At 45.5% G+C, this 18,649-nt stretch overlaps 1 protein-coding gene across 3 annotated transcripts in view; it reads left to right on the top strand.

Annotated features, from left to right (window-relative positions):
* The window catches only part of LOC137431293 (histone-lysine N-methyltransferase 2C), a 303,001-nt gene that overhangs the window by 142,477 nt on the left and 141,875 nt on the right, over nucleotides 1-18,649 (top strand). For all 3 annotated transcript variants that reach the window (XM_078781817.1, XM_078781819.1, XM_078781818.1), the window contains exons 31-32: nucleotides 4,485-4,544; nucleotides 6,123-7,811. In XM_078781817.1, the coding sequence (XP_078637943.1) occupies nucleotides 4,485-4,544; nucleotides 6,123-7,811 (1,749 nt within the window). The remainder of the gene's footprint in view (nucleotides 1-4,484; nucleotides 4,545-6,122; nucleotides 7,812-18,649) is intronic.

Here is an 18,649-nt window from a genome sequence, read left to right as displayed (position 1 = left end):
TAGCTTCGTGGATTGGCATGTCAGAATTTGATTGAATCTGAAGGTACATTCTGGACGTTTGTGCTTGCCTGTGAATGTCCGTGGGTGTGATGTTAGTCCGCACAGTGTGCCACGGTAGAGGGGTTGACTTCAGTGTGCCAGATAAAATTCTCATTGCAGAGTTCAGGATAGTGTCAAGGTGCTTGGTGTGACTGCTCGCAGCCCAGACAGGTGTACACTACTCTGCAATTGGATACACTAGAGCGAGAGTAGAAGCGCAAAGGCTGTGTGTGCTAGCTCTCCAGCTAGTGCCGGCAAGCTTACAGATTTGGTTCACTGTAGTCTGTCTTCGTTTTCTCACAAATCCTTTTTCGATGGTACCTGTATGTCAGGCTGGGATCCAGTGATTCCAACATATTTTGGGTGTGGTTTATTCTGGACTGACTTACCACAGAAGGAGACATCTCGTTTGGCATGAGCCAGGCGATTGCTCAGATGGAAAGCAGTGACGGTAGTTTTTCATGTCTTGAGACAGAGTCTCCATTTGGTGAAATACTTCTCCAAAACCTTGAGGTCGTTAGGAAGAAGTCTGCTGACATCATAATGATTGCACGATTAGTAGGCAGGAGGGAGATCATCAGCATAAGCAAACTTTTGTGAAGTAGTCACAGTTTGGTCACTTATGTGAAAAAGCATCGGGGCTAGCACTGATCCTTGGGGGAGACCGTCATTCAGAGTTCTTCGTGCACTGGTCATATCCCCAAGTAAGACTCTGAAACGATGGTTACTAAGCATATATAGTCATGTGAAAAAGTCAGTACACCCCATGTAAAGTTTTGACTTTTTCAACATATTTCAACATACAGCTATTTGATCTTCATTTCAACAATATTGATAGATAAAGGTGATATAATATAACAAATATCATGAAACATTTACATTTTGTAGTCCATTGTATAATTTAAATAAACATAAATGCAAATTTCGCATGTGGAAAAAGTAAGTGCACCCCTACATTTATCACTACTTCAAATACCTAAAATTAGAATCAGGTGCACCAGCTCAGGTGCAAATGATTAGAACATCGTGAGAGAGGATCTTGGAGGAACCTGTCTTATTTAAACCTCAGACATTTCGTTTGGTTTGCTCTTTGTTGTTGAAGTGTGCGGCATCACAATGCCGAGATCAAAAGAGCTCTGTGAGGCCTTCAGAAAGAAGGTAATAGATGCCTTTGAGTCTGGGAAGGGATTTAAAAAGATCTCCAAACAATTTGAAATCAATCATTTGACTGTCCGGGAGATCATCTACAAGTGGAGAAGATTCCAAACAACTGCCAACTTGTTCGGGCCAGGCCACCCCAGCAAGTTCACCCCGAGAGCAGACCGCAAGATGCTGAAAAAGTCTCTCAGAACCCCAGAATGTCATCACAGGACTTGCAGGTAGCTCTTGCCACTGTTGATGTCAAAGTGCATGAGTCTACCATTAGAAAGAGGCAGCACAAATTTGATCTACATGGAAGGTGTGCCAGGAGGAAACCTTTGCTGTCCAGAAAGAACATCAGGGCAAGACTAAAGTTTGCTCATGAACACCGAGGCAAAGACCAGCACTTCTGGAACAATGTGCTCTGGACAGATGAGTCGAAGGCTTATTTGAAGAAGCACTCCACAGCACCAGAAGACATGTTTGGTGAAAACCAAAGACAGTATTTGACCACAACAACCTGATACCAACTGGAAAGCATGGTGGTGGAAATATTATGGTTTGGGGCAGCTTTGCTGCATCAGGGCCTGGGCAGCTCACCATCATAGAATCCACTATGAATTCTTCATTGTACCAGAGGGTGCCTGAGGATAATGTGAGGCCATCTGTCGGAAAGTTGAAGCTCTACCGAAGGTGGACCTTGCAACATGACAATGACCCTAAACATACCAGTAAATACACCAAGGAATGGCTGAAAAGAAAGAAATGGAGGGTTCTGGAATGGCCAAGTCAAAGCCCAGATCTAAATCCCATCAAGATGTTGTGGGTGGATTTGAAACGAGCTGTGCATGCAAGAAACCCCTCAAGCATCGCACAGGTGAAAGAATTCTGCATGGAGGAGTGGGCAAAAATTTCTCCCAGTCGATGTCAGAGACTTGTGGACAGTTATAAGAAACGCCTACTTGAGGTTGTTTCTGCCAAAGGGGGCAATACCACCTATTAGAGCCAAGGGTGCACTTACTTTTTCCACAGAAGGAAATGACATCTCTGTTAATTTTTTTGTTGAAAAAATTATTGCAAAATCAATTTTTCATTGTTTTTTGTTCAATTAGATCACCTGTATCTGTAGATACTGTTCAAATGAAGATCAAATATTAATATGTCCACATATGTTAAAAAGATTTTAAAAACATTTCATGGGGTGTACTTACTTTTTCCACATGCGAAATTTGCATTTATGTTTATTTAAATTATACAATGGACTACAAAATGTAAATGTTTCATGATATTTGTTATATTATAACACCCTTATCTATCAATATTGTTGAAATGAAGATAAAATAGCTGTATGTTGAAATATGTTGAAAAAGTCAAAACTTTACATGAGGTGTACTTACTTTTGCACATGACCGTATGCTAGTACTCACATGGTTTGCATGACAGGGAAGGAGCTTTGCTGTCTTTAGACGGAGCCCATGTCTCCAAACTGCGTCTTAAGCTGCTGACAGATCTATCTAGGCAACAACACTCTTGAAAGACTGTTGGTATCCAGGCTCTATGTACCTTGTTAAAGCCAGGACCTGATCCACAAAGCTTCTTCCTGGTCTGAATCCTGCTAGTTCCACTGGGATGGAAGGCTCAAGTGCTGATGAAATGCGGCTTAGCAGCAGACGCTCAAACAAATTGTATGATGTGCAGAGTTATGATTATATTGGTCAGTTGCTTGAAGGAATATCTACCAGCCTCCCTTGGGTATGGTGATAACCTTAGCTTTTCTCCACATCAAAGGAATGGGGCCAGACTGATGGATAACAGTAAAGAATGAAGCACACCAGGGTTTACCTTTAGGCCCAATGTTATTTAAGAATTCTGGGTATATATAATCTTGGCCAGCTTCTTTCCCAGACATTGCTGGTTTGAGTGCCTCTTCTACTTCATGAAGGGTGTGTAGGGATGCCAAGCTAGAGGTATAGGTAGTGTGGCCATGGCAGAAGAAAGGTCCTTACACACATTGGTCCTATATTGCGTGGACGTGATGCCTTTGGAATCCTGGAGGAGATTTGATGCTACAGCATTCACGGTGACTTGTGGTGGATGATGTTGGAGTGGGTTAGCAGCACCAAGGTGGCAGAGAAGGTTCCAAGCTTTCATGCCAGAATAGGTGAAATCTACACTCTACAGTTTCAATTCATCCTTGATGATTTATTGAAATAAGTTGTGTAGCTTGTCCTGGTTTCCAGTTGTCTCATACTCCTTCCAAATGGCTTGTTTCTGGAAGTCAGCAAGGGGTAAAAGTTTAATGTAGCTGCGAGGAATGTTGACCGTGGCAGCAGATTTGAGGAGTTGACAAAGGGCTTTGTAATTCTTGCATCTTGGTGCAATGGAAGAGATCTTCTCATCTACTTCTGTGACAAAACCTGGCCAACTGGCTTTTTGAAAGTTTCATCGATGGGAAGGCTTTGATGAGTGGCACTTCATTCTCAACATGGATCAGGGAAATGGGGGATTTTGCACGATCCCATTAAGTGCTATGATGACTCGTCAATTGATACAAAGCAGAGATCAGGGTTATAAGCCGAGTTGCTTGATATCGTACAGGAGGAAATGGTCATTAGCCGAAGCCCAATCAGACAACTGTTCACCAGCATTGTTGTTGTCACTGTATCCCCAGGAGTGGTGGTGGCAATTGGAATCTTCAAGGTGAATTTCTGGAAGGGCAGTGACACTGGACGGGCAGGCAGTGGCCAAACACGAACAGGCGATTTGTTGATGTTGCTGATTGTTAAGCAACCATTATTCAAGTTTGCTAAGAAGATTTCGAAAGTGTTGGACTCAGATATTACACTCCAATCATATAGTGTGTGACTAATGTGGGTACCAACATCATAGTTATCATGATGCACTGCAGTAGCAAGTTTAAATCTGCAGATTCGATAATGAGAAGGAGGTTATGTGCCAGCAATGTGTGTTTCTTGGAGTGAAATAAATTTTATGTATGCTCTTGGGCTAGTCTGGAAAGGTAGCCATATTTTTTATTTTGACAGGTCTTCCACATTTGGGACATGACGGCAGAGTTTTAGAATTTTCTGAAAATGGAGAGTTTATTTAATTTAAATAAATAGATGACTCTCCGCATAATTTTTCTTTTTCTTTACAACTATATTTTTCAAATAATTTAGAGGTTTATTTTTCATTTCCAAAGTCAATAAGTTGTCCTATCATATGTGCGCAGCTGTGCGGTAGGCTTTCTGCTCACAGGTGAAACACGTGGTTGACCAATGCTGGCTCTGCATGTGGGTGTTTAGGGCAAAGAACAGCTGCGTTTACGTGAGGTGGAGCAGGAGCAAGAGTGGAAGCTGCGCCAGGTTGGTGCTGTTCACTTACCCCGCACTCATTAGATCAGCACTCATTAGAGTTCAAAGTAAGTGTGGCTGAAATAAAAGTAGTTAAAGAAGCATTCATATTGCTCATGGGAATTTTTATCAATCAATTATTATATCAATAATTATATATTTTACTTGCTGCAGTACCTAATGTTGCCCAGGGAAATTCAATGAAATAGTCAGGTTCACTGTTTTTTCGTTCAGAATTTTTGGAGATTAGCCAAACTATACATTTTTGGAATATTGAGAGCATGTGGAATCCAAAAATTAATGTTGGCATTTGCGTGGACACCTTTGCGAAAATGACACAGGACAATGATGAAGATCTGTAAAAGCATATTCCTGAACGGTATAGACCTAGTAGATCCTGTGTATAGGACTTATAGTTCAATCTGATACTAACAAGGCTGCTTTCTTGCTTTATAAACCCATACCTATAACTTCAAAGGACTTGCAATATCATGTATTATGTAATACAGTTATATCACAAATATAAAGACAATGGTTTTCAATTACCTTTGTTTGTTGCTTTTCTATAATCCTGAGCATTATTGTGAGGCCTTTATTGGATTCTTGACCCAGAAAACATAGGATTAGCATATTTAATTAAGTTTCTAGGTTGACTAGAAGCCGAGATAGTGCAAAATATGTATTTTATGGCGGCCATTTTGAAAATCCAAAATCTGTGTCTGTGCAAATGCCAACATTGATTTTCGGATTCTCCATGCTCTGATGATTCCAAAAATGTACAGGTTTGCTAATCTCCCAAAATTTTGAACGAAATTATATTTGTTAACATAGTTAACCTGACTAAAATATGTATTTAAATATTTCCTGCATGACAAATTGGGGAATGTTGGCCTTGTGCTTTTGTGTGAATTACCAATCTTGGGCGTTGCAAAATGCGCTTGAACTACTTTCACTTATTTTAACTTTTTTTTTTTCTTTTTTGTTAAATACAACAAATCATTACACCCTCGACATATGATCTTCACAAAACGTATCACACAATCACTTCCAGGAAAAAAACCCAAGCAGTGTAAAAGCAGCATACCAACTTGAGGCCTGAACGCAGAGGTGTTATAATAAACCAGTGTAAAGCAATCTTTTTATAACAGGTGCACGTGTAAACACTGTAATCGTAAAATTTGTGTTGACAACAAATCACTACGACCTCAACATGCGATCTTGACATTATTACATATATTACTGGATCGCTACCGGGAAAAAAACGCAGGCAGTGTATAAGCACAAGACCCGATCAAGGCCTGTAAGCCAAATATTTGGTTTTATCTGAGGTCAATATTTTTATCCAAATATAGCCCTTGACCTTCCTCTGGATGAAAGAGGAGGCCATGCAAAGTTTGGTTGCACTGGTTCCTGCAAGGTGTGAATGCATAAATGAACAAACAAACAAACTTTCTTCTTTATATATTAGATAATAATTGTCAAACAAGCAAATATCTAAGTGTATGAAACACTAGGATATTGTTGAATCACTGAATGAGCTTTTACCTCCTGCTATTCCCCTCTTAATGATCCTTTACTTTCCACCTACAGCAACTTCGGATGCAGAGTAAACAACAGGCAAAGCTGGAGGCCAACCAGAAGCTGGAGCTGGCCAAACAGGAACAGCAGCGGCAACAAATTCAGGGCACAGACACTGACAATTTTCCAGCCGTTGTTTCTAGCCCTACACATGGAAGGGGTGACAAGCTCCAGGCTTTTTACTCCGCATCATCTTCACCTCCTCGAACCTCAACTACAGAAAACACATTTGCAAAGCCACAAACACCAAGTATACCAAGTAAGACTATTGAGGCCCTTCCACAACAACACACTGCCGTACCAACTTTTCTGCCTTCTCCAAAGATTCAGTCATCCGTTGATCCCCGTCCCATTTCACCATGGGATCCTTACTCACGAATGCCTGACACGCCCATACCCCAGCCACCATCGACATCTGCCTCTGAGGTACCTCAGTCAGAGACGTCACGATGCTACCCCTCATCAGTTGGAGGTGTATTTGCAGTTCCTCGCCTCCCTAATCCAACAAACAATGAAGACCAGTCAACCATGAAGCCTGTTCAGACAGTTGCTGTAGTCAGTTGTGTGTCAACCAACATGGACACTCATAGTTCTGGGGCATTGAAACAAAAAGAGCTCAGCTGGAAAACTCAAAAACTGACAGGTTACAGCCCACAAAGTGGAAGGACAGCAACGTCATCAGCTCTACCATTTGAAGCACCTGCTGGGTTATATTCACATCCAAAACAGTTTTCCACACCTGGGATGCTAGGAGCTCTACGAAGTGGATCACCAACAATTCGTGCAACACCTCCAAAAAACTCTACGAGTTGCATTCCCCAACCTCCTGGTGCAGACCAACAACTTTCAGCCTTTCCATCAACCACTCCAGATAGTTTTGGCGGGCTGCCTCCCAAGCAACGAGTTGTACCTACCGATCCTTTCGTTCAGCCTCCGGGAGTGTCTCGCCCTGTACCTAGTCTTCCAGTTCCTCAAAGCGTATCAAGTGAGACATTTGGTTCTCCTCGAACTCTTATGACCCCTGATCCTTATTCACAGATAACATTGACCCCAGAGGCAATGTCAAATGAGCATTATATGCAATCTCCCTCGATACAGAGACCTTTAAACTCAGAGGCTTGCTCAGGATCGACACCAAAACCACGTCTTGTACCCGCTGAACCACCAGCACGATCGCCTACACCTTCACGGTCTTTTTCCACAGACCCTTACACTCATCCGCCATTAGCTCCGAGGGTATTGCCATCTGCATCTTATGCATATCCAACCAACACTCCAATATCTGTAGCCACGGACCAGTATACACAGTCCCCTCCAACATCAATAACCTTTTCTCAGGAACCTTTTCATCACTCACCCATTGCTCACTCTCTTTCACGTGAAGGATTTGGCATCTCAGAGAAGTCTGTAACGAACTCGCCATCACAGCTTTCTCCAGCACCTCGATGCTCTCCTCTGCCAAACACAGGCACCTTTGATGCCAGACTTCCACACATGCCAGGCCAGGGTCCCACCATGCACAGCCCAACAATTCAGTCACCTGTGCTTTCCTCACCTAGGCTGCTCTCTCCACCACGGACATGGTCTCAAGGTGACCAGGAGAGCAAGGGGTTTCCCACTGTGCCTCAGACTGTTGCTGTAGCTTCGGGACAACAACTTGGCCAGCAAGACACTCTTGAGGAACTAAAAAAGCAGAAGCAGGTTGGACCTTTTTTTTAATCTTGCCTTCTTTTTTTGTCATACCCCAGACTTATGTATGTGTATATATATATATATGTGTGTGTGTACATGTATATGTATATAATATGTGTATATGTATATATATATTGCTACATTTGTGAGAGGGTAGGTAATGGATTACCTTAGGGCCAGGTAGGATTGCATAGGTAGTGTGCTCCGACTGTCGTAAAGAAGAAGAAACCTGTAACTAAGTAGGGATCCGTTAGACCGGATGTCGTGTAAGGTCGTATATTTGTCCCGATGGCGAGTGGTGAGGTTATGTTAATTAGTTAGGGGTTAAGGGTAAAGCCCCTATGTGTAAATCGCCTTTGTGGTTTTTTCCCTTTGTTCGTTATAACACACACCACACCCGCCATGCACTCCACACCTAAAATAAGCACCAACTAAAAGTAACCGGAACCAGGACATTCAAACACCGCTGGTGCCGCCACATCGCAGCACCAAGCAGGCAGGGCGTAGAGCCCCGCCCCACGGGGTAGTGATTGGTCGTCCGGTACCATTGAGCGAGGAGATGGACTCGCTGATTGGAGCATGTGCGGACGTCGTCGAATGACGTAAAGAGCCTTGGGAACAAAAGATTTAGGTCCTGGCATTTTCCTTCTTGCGCTGGGTTCTCATTGCGAGCAGACGCATTCTTCTTTTTGGTCCCGAGTTGAGAAAGGACAGTCGCATTTCACACTCTTCTTGGTCCTGCCTATTGAAGACGCAGACACTCTTTGGTTCGGGGTTTCATAACGAGCAGCCGCACGTCCTGGCTCGGTTCCTGGTGTTCAAGGAAGGCGGATGCATTCGCACATTTTCTCTTTTTGGTCCAGCAATCGGTGCGAAGGCCGCATTTTCCTTTCCCTGGCTCGTTGGTGCTGACTGTGCGGCGGCTGGGTGCGCTGAGAAACCGCAGTGCTGTGTGGAGCCGATGACGAGGACGGGCGCGGCCTGCTCGCTTCGCCCTCGGCAACTGGAGTGAACGAACTTCGCGCCAAGGCGTGTGTTTCCCGCGCGTGGACTTCACGCCAAGGCATGTGTTTCCTGTGCACGGACCTCCGGGACCCATTCTCGGACCGACGGGGTTCAATAGCTGCTTAAAGCTGAGTAAGCAAACAAACATTTATTGCTTTCAGTTATTTTCCCTCTTGTGTTGGAAACGTGTCCGTGTGGGAGCACTCCATTTAGAACTATTAGTTTACCGTGCGTTTCCTTGGTTCCTGGCATTTGTTTTTACTAGGGCATGCCCGTACTATATATAAGCTAGGACGTGCCCGTACGTGGGTGCCCGTTCCTTGCAAAAAAAAAAAAACTGCAAAAAAAAAAAAAACTGCAAAAAAAAAACAATGGTTTGGTCCATTCGCAACGACCACAGAACCCCCCCCCCCTCTATTTACATGAATGGTTTGGTCCATTCGCAAAGCCAAAGCGAACGACCACAGAACCCCCCCCCCCTCTATTTACATGAATGGTTTGGTCCGTTCGCAAAGCCAAAGCGAACGACCACAGAACCCCCCCCCCCCCTCTATTTACATGAATGGTTTGGTCCATTCGCAACGGTAAAGCGAACGGCGAACGGCTAAATCGCCATAGCTCGGTAAGTACTTGTCCGATTAATTTCAAACCTTGAAAAGGCACATCCTCGGGTCCCCAGCAATATACCTGGCAAGTTTCAAGTATATCGGACCGGTAGTTGTCGAGAAACAGCGGTCACAGACAAACGTACAGACGTACAGACGTACAAACGTACAGAGATTACTGGAATTATAGATAGATTAAACCATTATTGTTGCATTTTAATTCCTCGCCCTGTCCCGTTTCTCTGTCGGTGATTCGGAAAAACCACCCGTGCTGTGTACGCTGTGCAGGTAAGCCTCGTCACTCTCCACGACTCCTCGCGCGTATTTAGAAGGTCTGCCATAGTTGACTGAATGCCTCGGAGTGTAAAGCTCGATCAGCTATTCGTCCCCAGGGGCGATCACCCGCGGGAACGCGACAATATGTGTGTGTCTTTATATGTATATATACATCTATGCAGTGTCTGTGTTGTGTTGTCACTGAACTACTCCCTCAAACTTTTGTGAAATATATATATATATATATATATAAAGATTTGCGGTTGGGAGTATATCCAAATGACTCCATGGTAAGATCTCCAACCTTTAATTGAACAAACAATGACTCAACGTTTCGATTAACAACATGTGAAGCCACACGCCTCCGTTAATCTTCCTCAAGAGTGATAAAATCATCTCAACATCCCCTTACATGCACAGTGGGCGGGGTATATGCAAAGTGGGGTGGGCAATGCTGGACAGCCAATGAAACCGTATCACACCGCTCTCGTGAACGGAGACGTTACCGACCAAATTCAAAACCGAGTACAACGGAGAGCTCACACTTTCGCGGAGCACACTCGGACATCGGTGGGGAAACGACATCAACGAAAGTTCACAGCATTGGTTGAAGAAACCACACATCGCATGACTCCCATCGTTGACGTGAACATTCTTCGGAACCGGTGGGTGGTTAACAGGTCGAGTACACAGCTCTCGGAGGCACAAACCAGCTTGTTGCAGAAGGGCCTTAATTTTGCCATCACTCCCCGATTTGTTCCGAAAGACACCATTGTATCACGGGTGGAATCTGCGATGATGAATCTTGATAACACCACCAAGAACGAAATCAGATCACGTGTGGCTGCTGTTTTACTTCGCCCTCCGCAATTTTCACGCAACAATTTCAATTTGGACCCGAAAGAACAACAAGCTTTACGAGAGTTACGCAACATGGATGACGTGGTGTTCTTACCAGCGGACAAAGGACGGGCAACGGTGCTCATGGATCGTCTTGTATACACGAACAAAATGCAGGATATGTTGGCTGACCAAAGTACTTATGAACGGTTCACCGCAGATCCAACGAAGAAGGAGGAACGAAGGTTAAACTCAATGCTTGCCAGATTAAAAGCGACTGGGAGATTATCAGCTGCGTCATACAAACGTCTGTACAGCAGTAAGGGCGTGGCTCCCAGGGCATACGGGCTACCGAAAGTGCACAAAGAGGGATTTCCGCTACGGTTAATCGTTTCCTGTATTAATGGTCCATCATATGCGCTATCCAAGTTTTTGGCAAACATTTTGAAGCATTTGGTGGGGACGACAGAGCGAACCGTACACAATAGCACAGCATTTGCTGAAAGAGTGAAGCAGCTCACCATCGAGGCACACGAGATCATGGTTTCGTTTGATGTTGTGTCTTTATTTACCAACGTGCCCATAGCCCTGGCGATTGAGGTGGCAGACCGGCGTTTGATGGAGGATGATCGATGGAAAGAGACTGTGGGAGCTTTAAGCCCGATGGACGTCTGTGACATGCTTTCTACCTGCCTCTCTTCCACCTGCCTCTCTTCCACCTACTTTGTATTTAATGAGGTATATTACAAGCAGGTTTATGGCACCGCCATGGGTTCCCCGGTATCGGCTGTGATTGCCAACATGGTGATGGAGGATTTGGAGGAACGCACCATTCCAGCCCTGTTAGTGCAACCACGTGTTTGGTTCCGGTACGTGGATGACACATTTGTCATCTGTCACTCTGATGAGGTGGGCATCATCCATGAGACCATAAATAAAACTTTTTCCTCCATTAATTTCACCATTGAAGAGGAGAAAAATGGAGCCCTTCCCTTCCTGGATACACTCGTAGCAAGGGATCCCAAAGGAGCCTTAAAGGTAACGGTGTACAGAAAACCTACACACACTGATCGCTACCTTGATTTCAAGTCTTGCCATCCAATGGAACACAAAAGATCGGTGGTGCACACCCTCTCAAAAAGAGCACGTGATTTACCATCTACCTTTGAAGACAAGATGAGTGAGGTGGACCATCTTCAAAATGTGTTAAGGGCAAATGGCTATCCTGACAGCTTGCTACCCAACAGGAAAACGATAAGGGCTTCCCCACACAACAGGCTGAGACCGCGAGAACAACCAAAGGGTTGGTGTGTTCTCCCTTTTGTACCGGGGGTTTCACAGAGGGTCGGCAGAATTTTGAAATCGGCAGGAGTGAGGGTGAGTTTCACACCGGTTTTCACCCTTCGCCAAGCCCTTATGAGGGTCAAGGACAAGCTTCCGAGGAAGGATAGGTCAGGGGTGGTATACGTGGTGCCCTGTGGTTGTGGAGCTGAGTATGTGGGTGAAACCGGGAGGACCTTAGGTCAACGTATTACTGAACACCAAAAAGCATTTGAATGTAATTATCCTAGCAGATCTGCTATTGCCAAACACGGCCTTAAGGAAGGCCACACACCTTTATGGGACAGGGTTGATATTTTGGGCTCCACACCCAACAGAAACAGAAGACGTGTTTTGGAGGCTTGGCACACAGAAGAAACTGTTACCTATCACACTAGAGGTCGTTGACTTACCGGTAGCTTTTGACCCACTCTTGTGTAAACGAAGCAGGAATTCCGTACTTTGAACAACGAGTCCACATAATATATCACACAAGGTTTTTATTCGGACAAATTGCCCCCCTCCCACCTCCAATCCCTCCAAACCACCCCTCTCCCACACCCCCCCCCTCCACTTCCAACCCCCTCTGGTTCCCCCCCCCCCCCATTTTATCCCCCCTAAAACCAACCTCCTTCCCGCATTCACCTTTACCGCATAGGGCCACATGTGATGATCTTGATAATGTGACAATTTTATTTTGTCTTAAAAAATTTTGGCTTTAATATATTTACAGTTTTAATTTAATTTACAATTTAATTGTTTGCAAGTTTAACTTTTGATTAAATGTAATGATTGTTCCGGATTTTCTCAACACTTGCGTTATAATCCAGCATTGCTTACAGGATTATTTTGAGCTGTTAATATGCGGTTGATTTTTGAATTTGGTCGGTAACGTCTCCGTTCACGAGAGCGGTGTGATACGGTTTCATTGGCTGTCCAGCATTGCCCACCCCACTTTGCATATACCCCGCCCACTGTGCATGTAAGGGGATGTTGAGATGATTTTATCATTCTTGAGGAAGATTAACGGAGGCATGTGGCTTCACATGTTGTTAATCAAAACGTTGAGTCATTGTTTGTTCAATTAAAGGTTGGAGATCTTACCATGGAGTCATATATATATATATATATATATATATATATATATATATATATATATATATATTTATTGTTACGGACCGCGGATAAGATGTTAATTTGCCGAGCGGATGGCGCCGCGGCCCGAACCGTTTACAATGACTAGACCTGATTCTGAACGTTGGCCAAATCGTGCCACAGATATTCAATGAGGAAAAGACAAAGACGACGCGGATGTGAAGAAGAAGAAGACAAAAAAAAAAGGTTTGAAATACGAATATGATTTATTTCTATTTACAGGACCAAAGAAACCAAGGAAGAAGGAAAGATAATAAAATAAAGACAGAAAGAGGGACGGACCAGAAGGACACAGTGAAAATTCTAGCTTACCTATTACAGTCTTAATTAATACCCTGGACAGAACAAACAAAAGACGGACTCACACGAATGGGGAATTTGCAGGCAGGAATGGAAGGACTGGAATGGTTTGGGACGGCAGAGAAGGGGAGGAAGGCACGGAGCTGGCTGGAGCTTGATCCCTCACGGGACGTCGGGCTGGACCTTGATGCCACCGATCCTGTGGTGTGCGCGGGGTAATGGGTCGGAGCTGCCTGGTGGAGCCAACGCTGCTGGTGGGGGGTCTGGCGTGACGGGTTCTCCCTCCCTCTCTCACAAACTCGCAGGACTCTCTTTTGGCTTGTCTGTGATCTGATCTCCTCCCTCCTCGACTCTACTGGGGGCGTCTCCCGTGGGTTATATAAGCCCCACCCTTGACCCTTTTGCGAACCTCCCCCAAACGTTCTCTCTCTGCCCTCTAAAGCCAACCCCTCGTTCTGGGTTGGTCAGCAAGGGCTGGTTCACTCCTCCCCTCTATGACGAGGTGGAGACACGCCTTTCTTCCCCGACCTTACCTCGTGGCTAATGGTGGTTTTGGGGCGATTCGAGCTAGCCCCAGCCAAAGGGCAGCAATGGCGAATGAAGAACACCGCCCAAATGCAGTTGGCAATTGCAGCAAACCTGGCAAACCTGGCACTTTGAAGATGCCATGTCGGAGGGATCTACCTTATTTAATGCAGTGCAATGGAGTGTCAAATTAATGGAAGACGAGGCCTTACCCTACTACACAGAATAAGGAAATAACTGTCAATAAGGAGGAAATCTATTATTGGCTACATGGGTGCTTGTGAAATAACTACGGGCATGACCTTTGACCTTTATACAACAACAAATGGAAGAAGGAGGGTGATATTTTACCACAACCTTTTACAACAACATTTTACCACAAAAAAAAAACACCATTCTCATATCCACAACAATATATATATATATATATATATATATATATACCTATTTTCCGGTGTATCAACCGCACCCGTGTATCAACCGCACCCCCGATTTTCGACTTAAAAAAAAAAAAAATCAGATTTTCGAGGGGAAAAAAAAAAATCAGGAAAATTAAAAAAAGAGAAGAGAATAAATAAATAAAATGGAAAGCGAAATATGATGAAAGGAAAGAGAAACTGAAGACAGAGAAAGAGTGAAAATACATGAAATGAGTTGAAAGAGAATTTTAAAAACATTATAATTATTCTTTCTTGCCAATGTGGGGCCCTGAAGACCCATGAACATGTACGCCCAAGACGTACTGAACGTGAAGTCATCGACCCCTGTTTCCCTGGCGATGAGTCGGGCCTGGAGTCGCAACGCTCGTGTCGCGATGGCGTGTCCCTCGGCTCGCTTCTCTCTCACCCACATTAGCAGTCTCTCCTCCAAGGCCAGCCACTGGGCTGCTTTGCCCCTCATCGCCTTCTTCTTCTTCGGCATCGTCTCCAGCGTCTGCTTGTTAGTCCGCCAGCGTCTAATGACGGACTCGTCGATTCCGAAGTGTCGGCCGGCCGCCCGATTACTAAACTCTTCTGCAAACATGCAGGCACGGAGCTTGAAAGCTGCTGTGAATGATCGCGGTGCCATCTCGTGGTCTTGGTCAGGATAGAAGCGAATGGTGAAGCTTGGTCTTGGTCAGGATAGAAGCGAATGGTGAATCTTGGTCTTGATAGCTCGAACAGGATAGAACGAATGGTGAAACTCCCCGTTGACCTCTCCGTTTTATACATTCGCCCAGCGCATGCGGCGGCATCAAAGCCGACTTCAATAGGTTAAGCCAGATTTTAAAAAAAGAGTTGTTGATTGTCCCTGCCCGACCCTACGAAACACACCCGACCCGAAACTTTTTTTTATTTTTTATTTTGAAAAAAATCATAAAAAACGATCTTTTCACATTCAAATTTGGCGCCGTTCTGCACCGCATGCACAGTGCGTGCTGCGCAGAGCGTCGCAAGTGCCTCGGGCAACTTCACCCATTTTACGTTGGCCATTCATGGCGGCTATTGTGTGAGATTTTTCCCGCTGAAATCTGTATTGATTCGTGCTAGAATCGGCTTGAAATGCCTATTGTGATCGCATCAATAGCCCGTGAGGGCTCTTCCAAGACGGTGAAGGACTGGTTTGCGTGCAATGTCGAGTTGGATGTTACAATCTCCGACTTCTATGCAGAGTTCTCAGACGGCAAGTATGATGGGGATAGGGAGCCATTGCCTGACGATACACGCGGTACTTTTGTCAAAGTATTCGCCGGCCCCAGTAAAACTGACATGACGAAAGTTTCACCAGCTTGCAAAGTTTCTGATGTGACAAAGACTTGGCTCATTTCTCAAATTTGTGTTGGCTGCAGACACGGCCACGGATCACAGGATGGAACCCGATGAATGAAGAAATAAAATCATTTTGAGGAGAAAGGAGTCTATTTCATATTTTTCCATGTCAACAAAACTCATTGGAAAGTAGGGAAAAAATATAAAAAATAAAAATAAAAACCTCCCTCCCTACCCGAACTTTTGAGAAAAAAGGACGCTCAACAACTTTTAATTTTTATGTGGCCTTACCGCGGCGTTGGTTAGACAATAGGTATGTCATAATGTCCCATGCAAAACATCCTGTTTACCATGTTGACGCTTTTGTTTTGTGACTTAATCCTGTCTTTATTTAGCACACTCTATTCACTATGTGACCTGTCATTCAAAGAGGACTAGTGAAAGTACACATTTTCACAAACACGCATAGAAAAATCAAATATTACAAACTTCAAACTTTCTTGTATTTTGACTGGCAGCAGTAATCGGCGTTGAACCTACCTTAGTAACGTAATTGACGATCATTCATCATTGTATCCCCGCAACCCCAAAGTAATATAAAGATTACGTCCCGTTGATATGACAGTTTTTTCAATGCACAAATTTTTCTGTTACTGTGTATCAACCGCAGCCCCTTTTTTAGGGTTTTCCCGTCGGTAAAAAACCGCGGTTGATACACCGGAAAATACGGTATATAAATACACACACATATTGTCGCGTTCCCAGCAAAAATGCAAGGCCACAGAATATGTGGTCCATAAGGTGTATTGTGGTGCAGCAAAATGCAGCAGGGGTGTGCCGCACAGGTGTAGCCAGGTGCAGCTGCACAGTTCAGTGTTCCTGCACACTCCCCTCCAAAATGGGTCCATGGGTGGGGAGGAGAGACAAAGCACAGTTAGCAAAGGAAAGGACGCAAAGGTACAAACAATACAAGGTAATGCAACGCGAGGAGCACGGAGGAGCGAGCAGAGCAGACTCGTCCCTACTGTCCGTACCCCCCCAACGTCGGCTACACTACAGTACCTTTACCCCTCCCTGTATTTACACTTTACAAATTCGTCTCTACGTCCTGTCTCCCATATCCCCCTCTAAGCCACATTCGTCGTCCCATCCCTCCCAAGAAGGAAGAGATGGAATTACACACAATGTCACACTTCCACGTCATGATGTGTCTTACTTAATCAACAGTTTACAAAACCCGGTGTGGAGTTCCGTCTCCCTTGGTGAGTGGATGTGGATGGTGCGAAGACATTTCTCATCCTTCCTATCCTCTAATAACATTAACTCGGTTACACTACCCGGGGTCATGCCCTGCCAATTGGCATCTTTAAACTATGTGGTTCTAAAAACCAATTCCCATTGACCATCCTGTGATGCCATCCAATTTGGGTCTCACTCCCCAATTTTTCACCACTGTGCCTTTGCACAATTTCGGGGATGGGTCGTGTGGCTCCACTAGCAGGTCCAACTACCTGCGCTCCTCCGCCACTGAAGTCGCCACCCGAGCTTACCTTGCTCCTTGCGACTACCCTAAATTGGGGAAGGCCCCTCCTGGCTCTCTCACCCCTCTGATGCCCTCTCTGGCATTGGGCTACCCGGGTCCTTCTCCTGGATCCTCGGGCCCCACTGAACACTACTCTGACTGGCCCCCAGAGCCTACCTGTGGCCTCACCTGGCCGACAAACTACCAGTGGCGGAGTGCTCCAATAACCATACGCACCAACAAAGCCCACATGCCCCGCCATTCCACAGACTCATGCACCCATCCAAGCACTTCCTGCTACTTCCTGCACCACAGATGTCAATATCCAAACAATTTACCTAAGCCCTCTACCTAACTTTTAAACTACCCTCCCCGGGTATTCGTGAAGGGGTCCATCTCCCCCCATTCACTCCTTCGCACCATGCATTCCACACCTTCTATCCCGCACCAAGCATTCCACACCAAATGTTCTCACGCACACCAAGCTCTCTTGCACACCTCTTGTGCTCTTACACCTTTTCTCCACTTGCACCCCATGCAAGTCAATTCACTCAACACAAATCCACTTGTCCTCAATACACCACTTATACACTACTACACACACACAGCATCATCTAACTGACTACTTCCCCCTAATACTCGTGCTTTCCCATATTCCCTTACACTAAGCACTCCCTCGTCATTAACATCCATCTAATCTCTCTACGTCCCCTCTACCTGTACAAAAGTCACTACTTAAATCTCAGTCTCCTATTGTCATTTACGAAATCCCTAACAATATCTTAGCCCGCCCTCGGCTAGCTTTCACTGCCATCCCCATAATCTATTGCTCATGTGCCCCAACACAAGCGTGAGGAATGGCGAAACCACCACTCCCCAACGCCGGGTACCATTCGCCACCGCCATTACTATCCGTCCACTCCACTTGAGCCTCTCGGTGCGGAAATACATTTTCACAGCTCGGCTTCGAAAAGCCGAGCAATGCATACGGGTGGTTGGTCTCCTGTTGGTTGGGTCCGTCCGGCATTTTCGATTCAGGGGAGGAGGCATGCTTGGGCCAAGGCTCCAGGCACCATCTCTGTGCGGAGCCTTTCGGTCCCCGGCACGATGGCCCAGCCGCCCACGGTCGGAGCACCGTGCCCGCCAGGGGGCGAAGTTCCGATCTCTCCTACCCCCCCTCGAACCGTGCCGATCGCCTTTCCCGCCAAGGCGCAGCACCGACCATACAGGGCGGGGCCCGGCATGAATCGTGCACGGCGCTCCTTGCGAGACTGCCGTGGCAACGATCCCCGCCGATCCCCGCTGCACACAAAGCACACCACGCTGTCGGTGGTGCGTCGGCTATACGTCACCCTAAATGCTCCCCCGGTCTGCGTCGATGCCCGAGCCACGTTCTCAACACACGCGACCCGACCCGTTCCTCACTCGCACAACGCGGCGCTCCAGCGCTTCTCATACACCCCATGCATTATATTACTGCACTCTCCCTTACATTCTCTTCCCTTACACACTCAGGTGCACACCACCCAGGCGCACTCATACCGTTCGTAC

Source organism: Myxine glutinosa, chromosome 7, assembly GCF_964187855.1.
Source record: "Myxine glutinosa chromosome 7, kmMyxGlut1.1, whole genome shotgun sequence".
Classification (NCBI taxonomy): domain Eukaryota; kingdom Metazoa; phylum Chordata; class Myxini; order Myxiniformes; family Myxinidae; genus Myxine; species Myxine glutinosa.
This window is presented reverse-complemented; position numbering and strand designations above follow the sequence as displayed.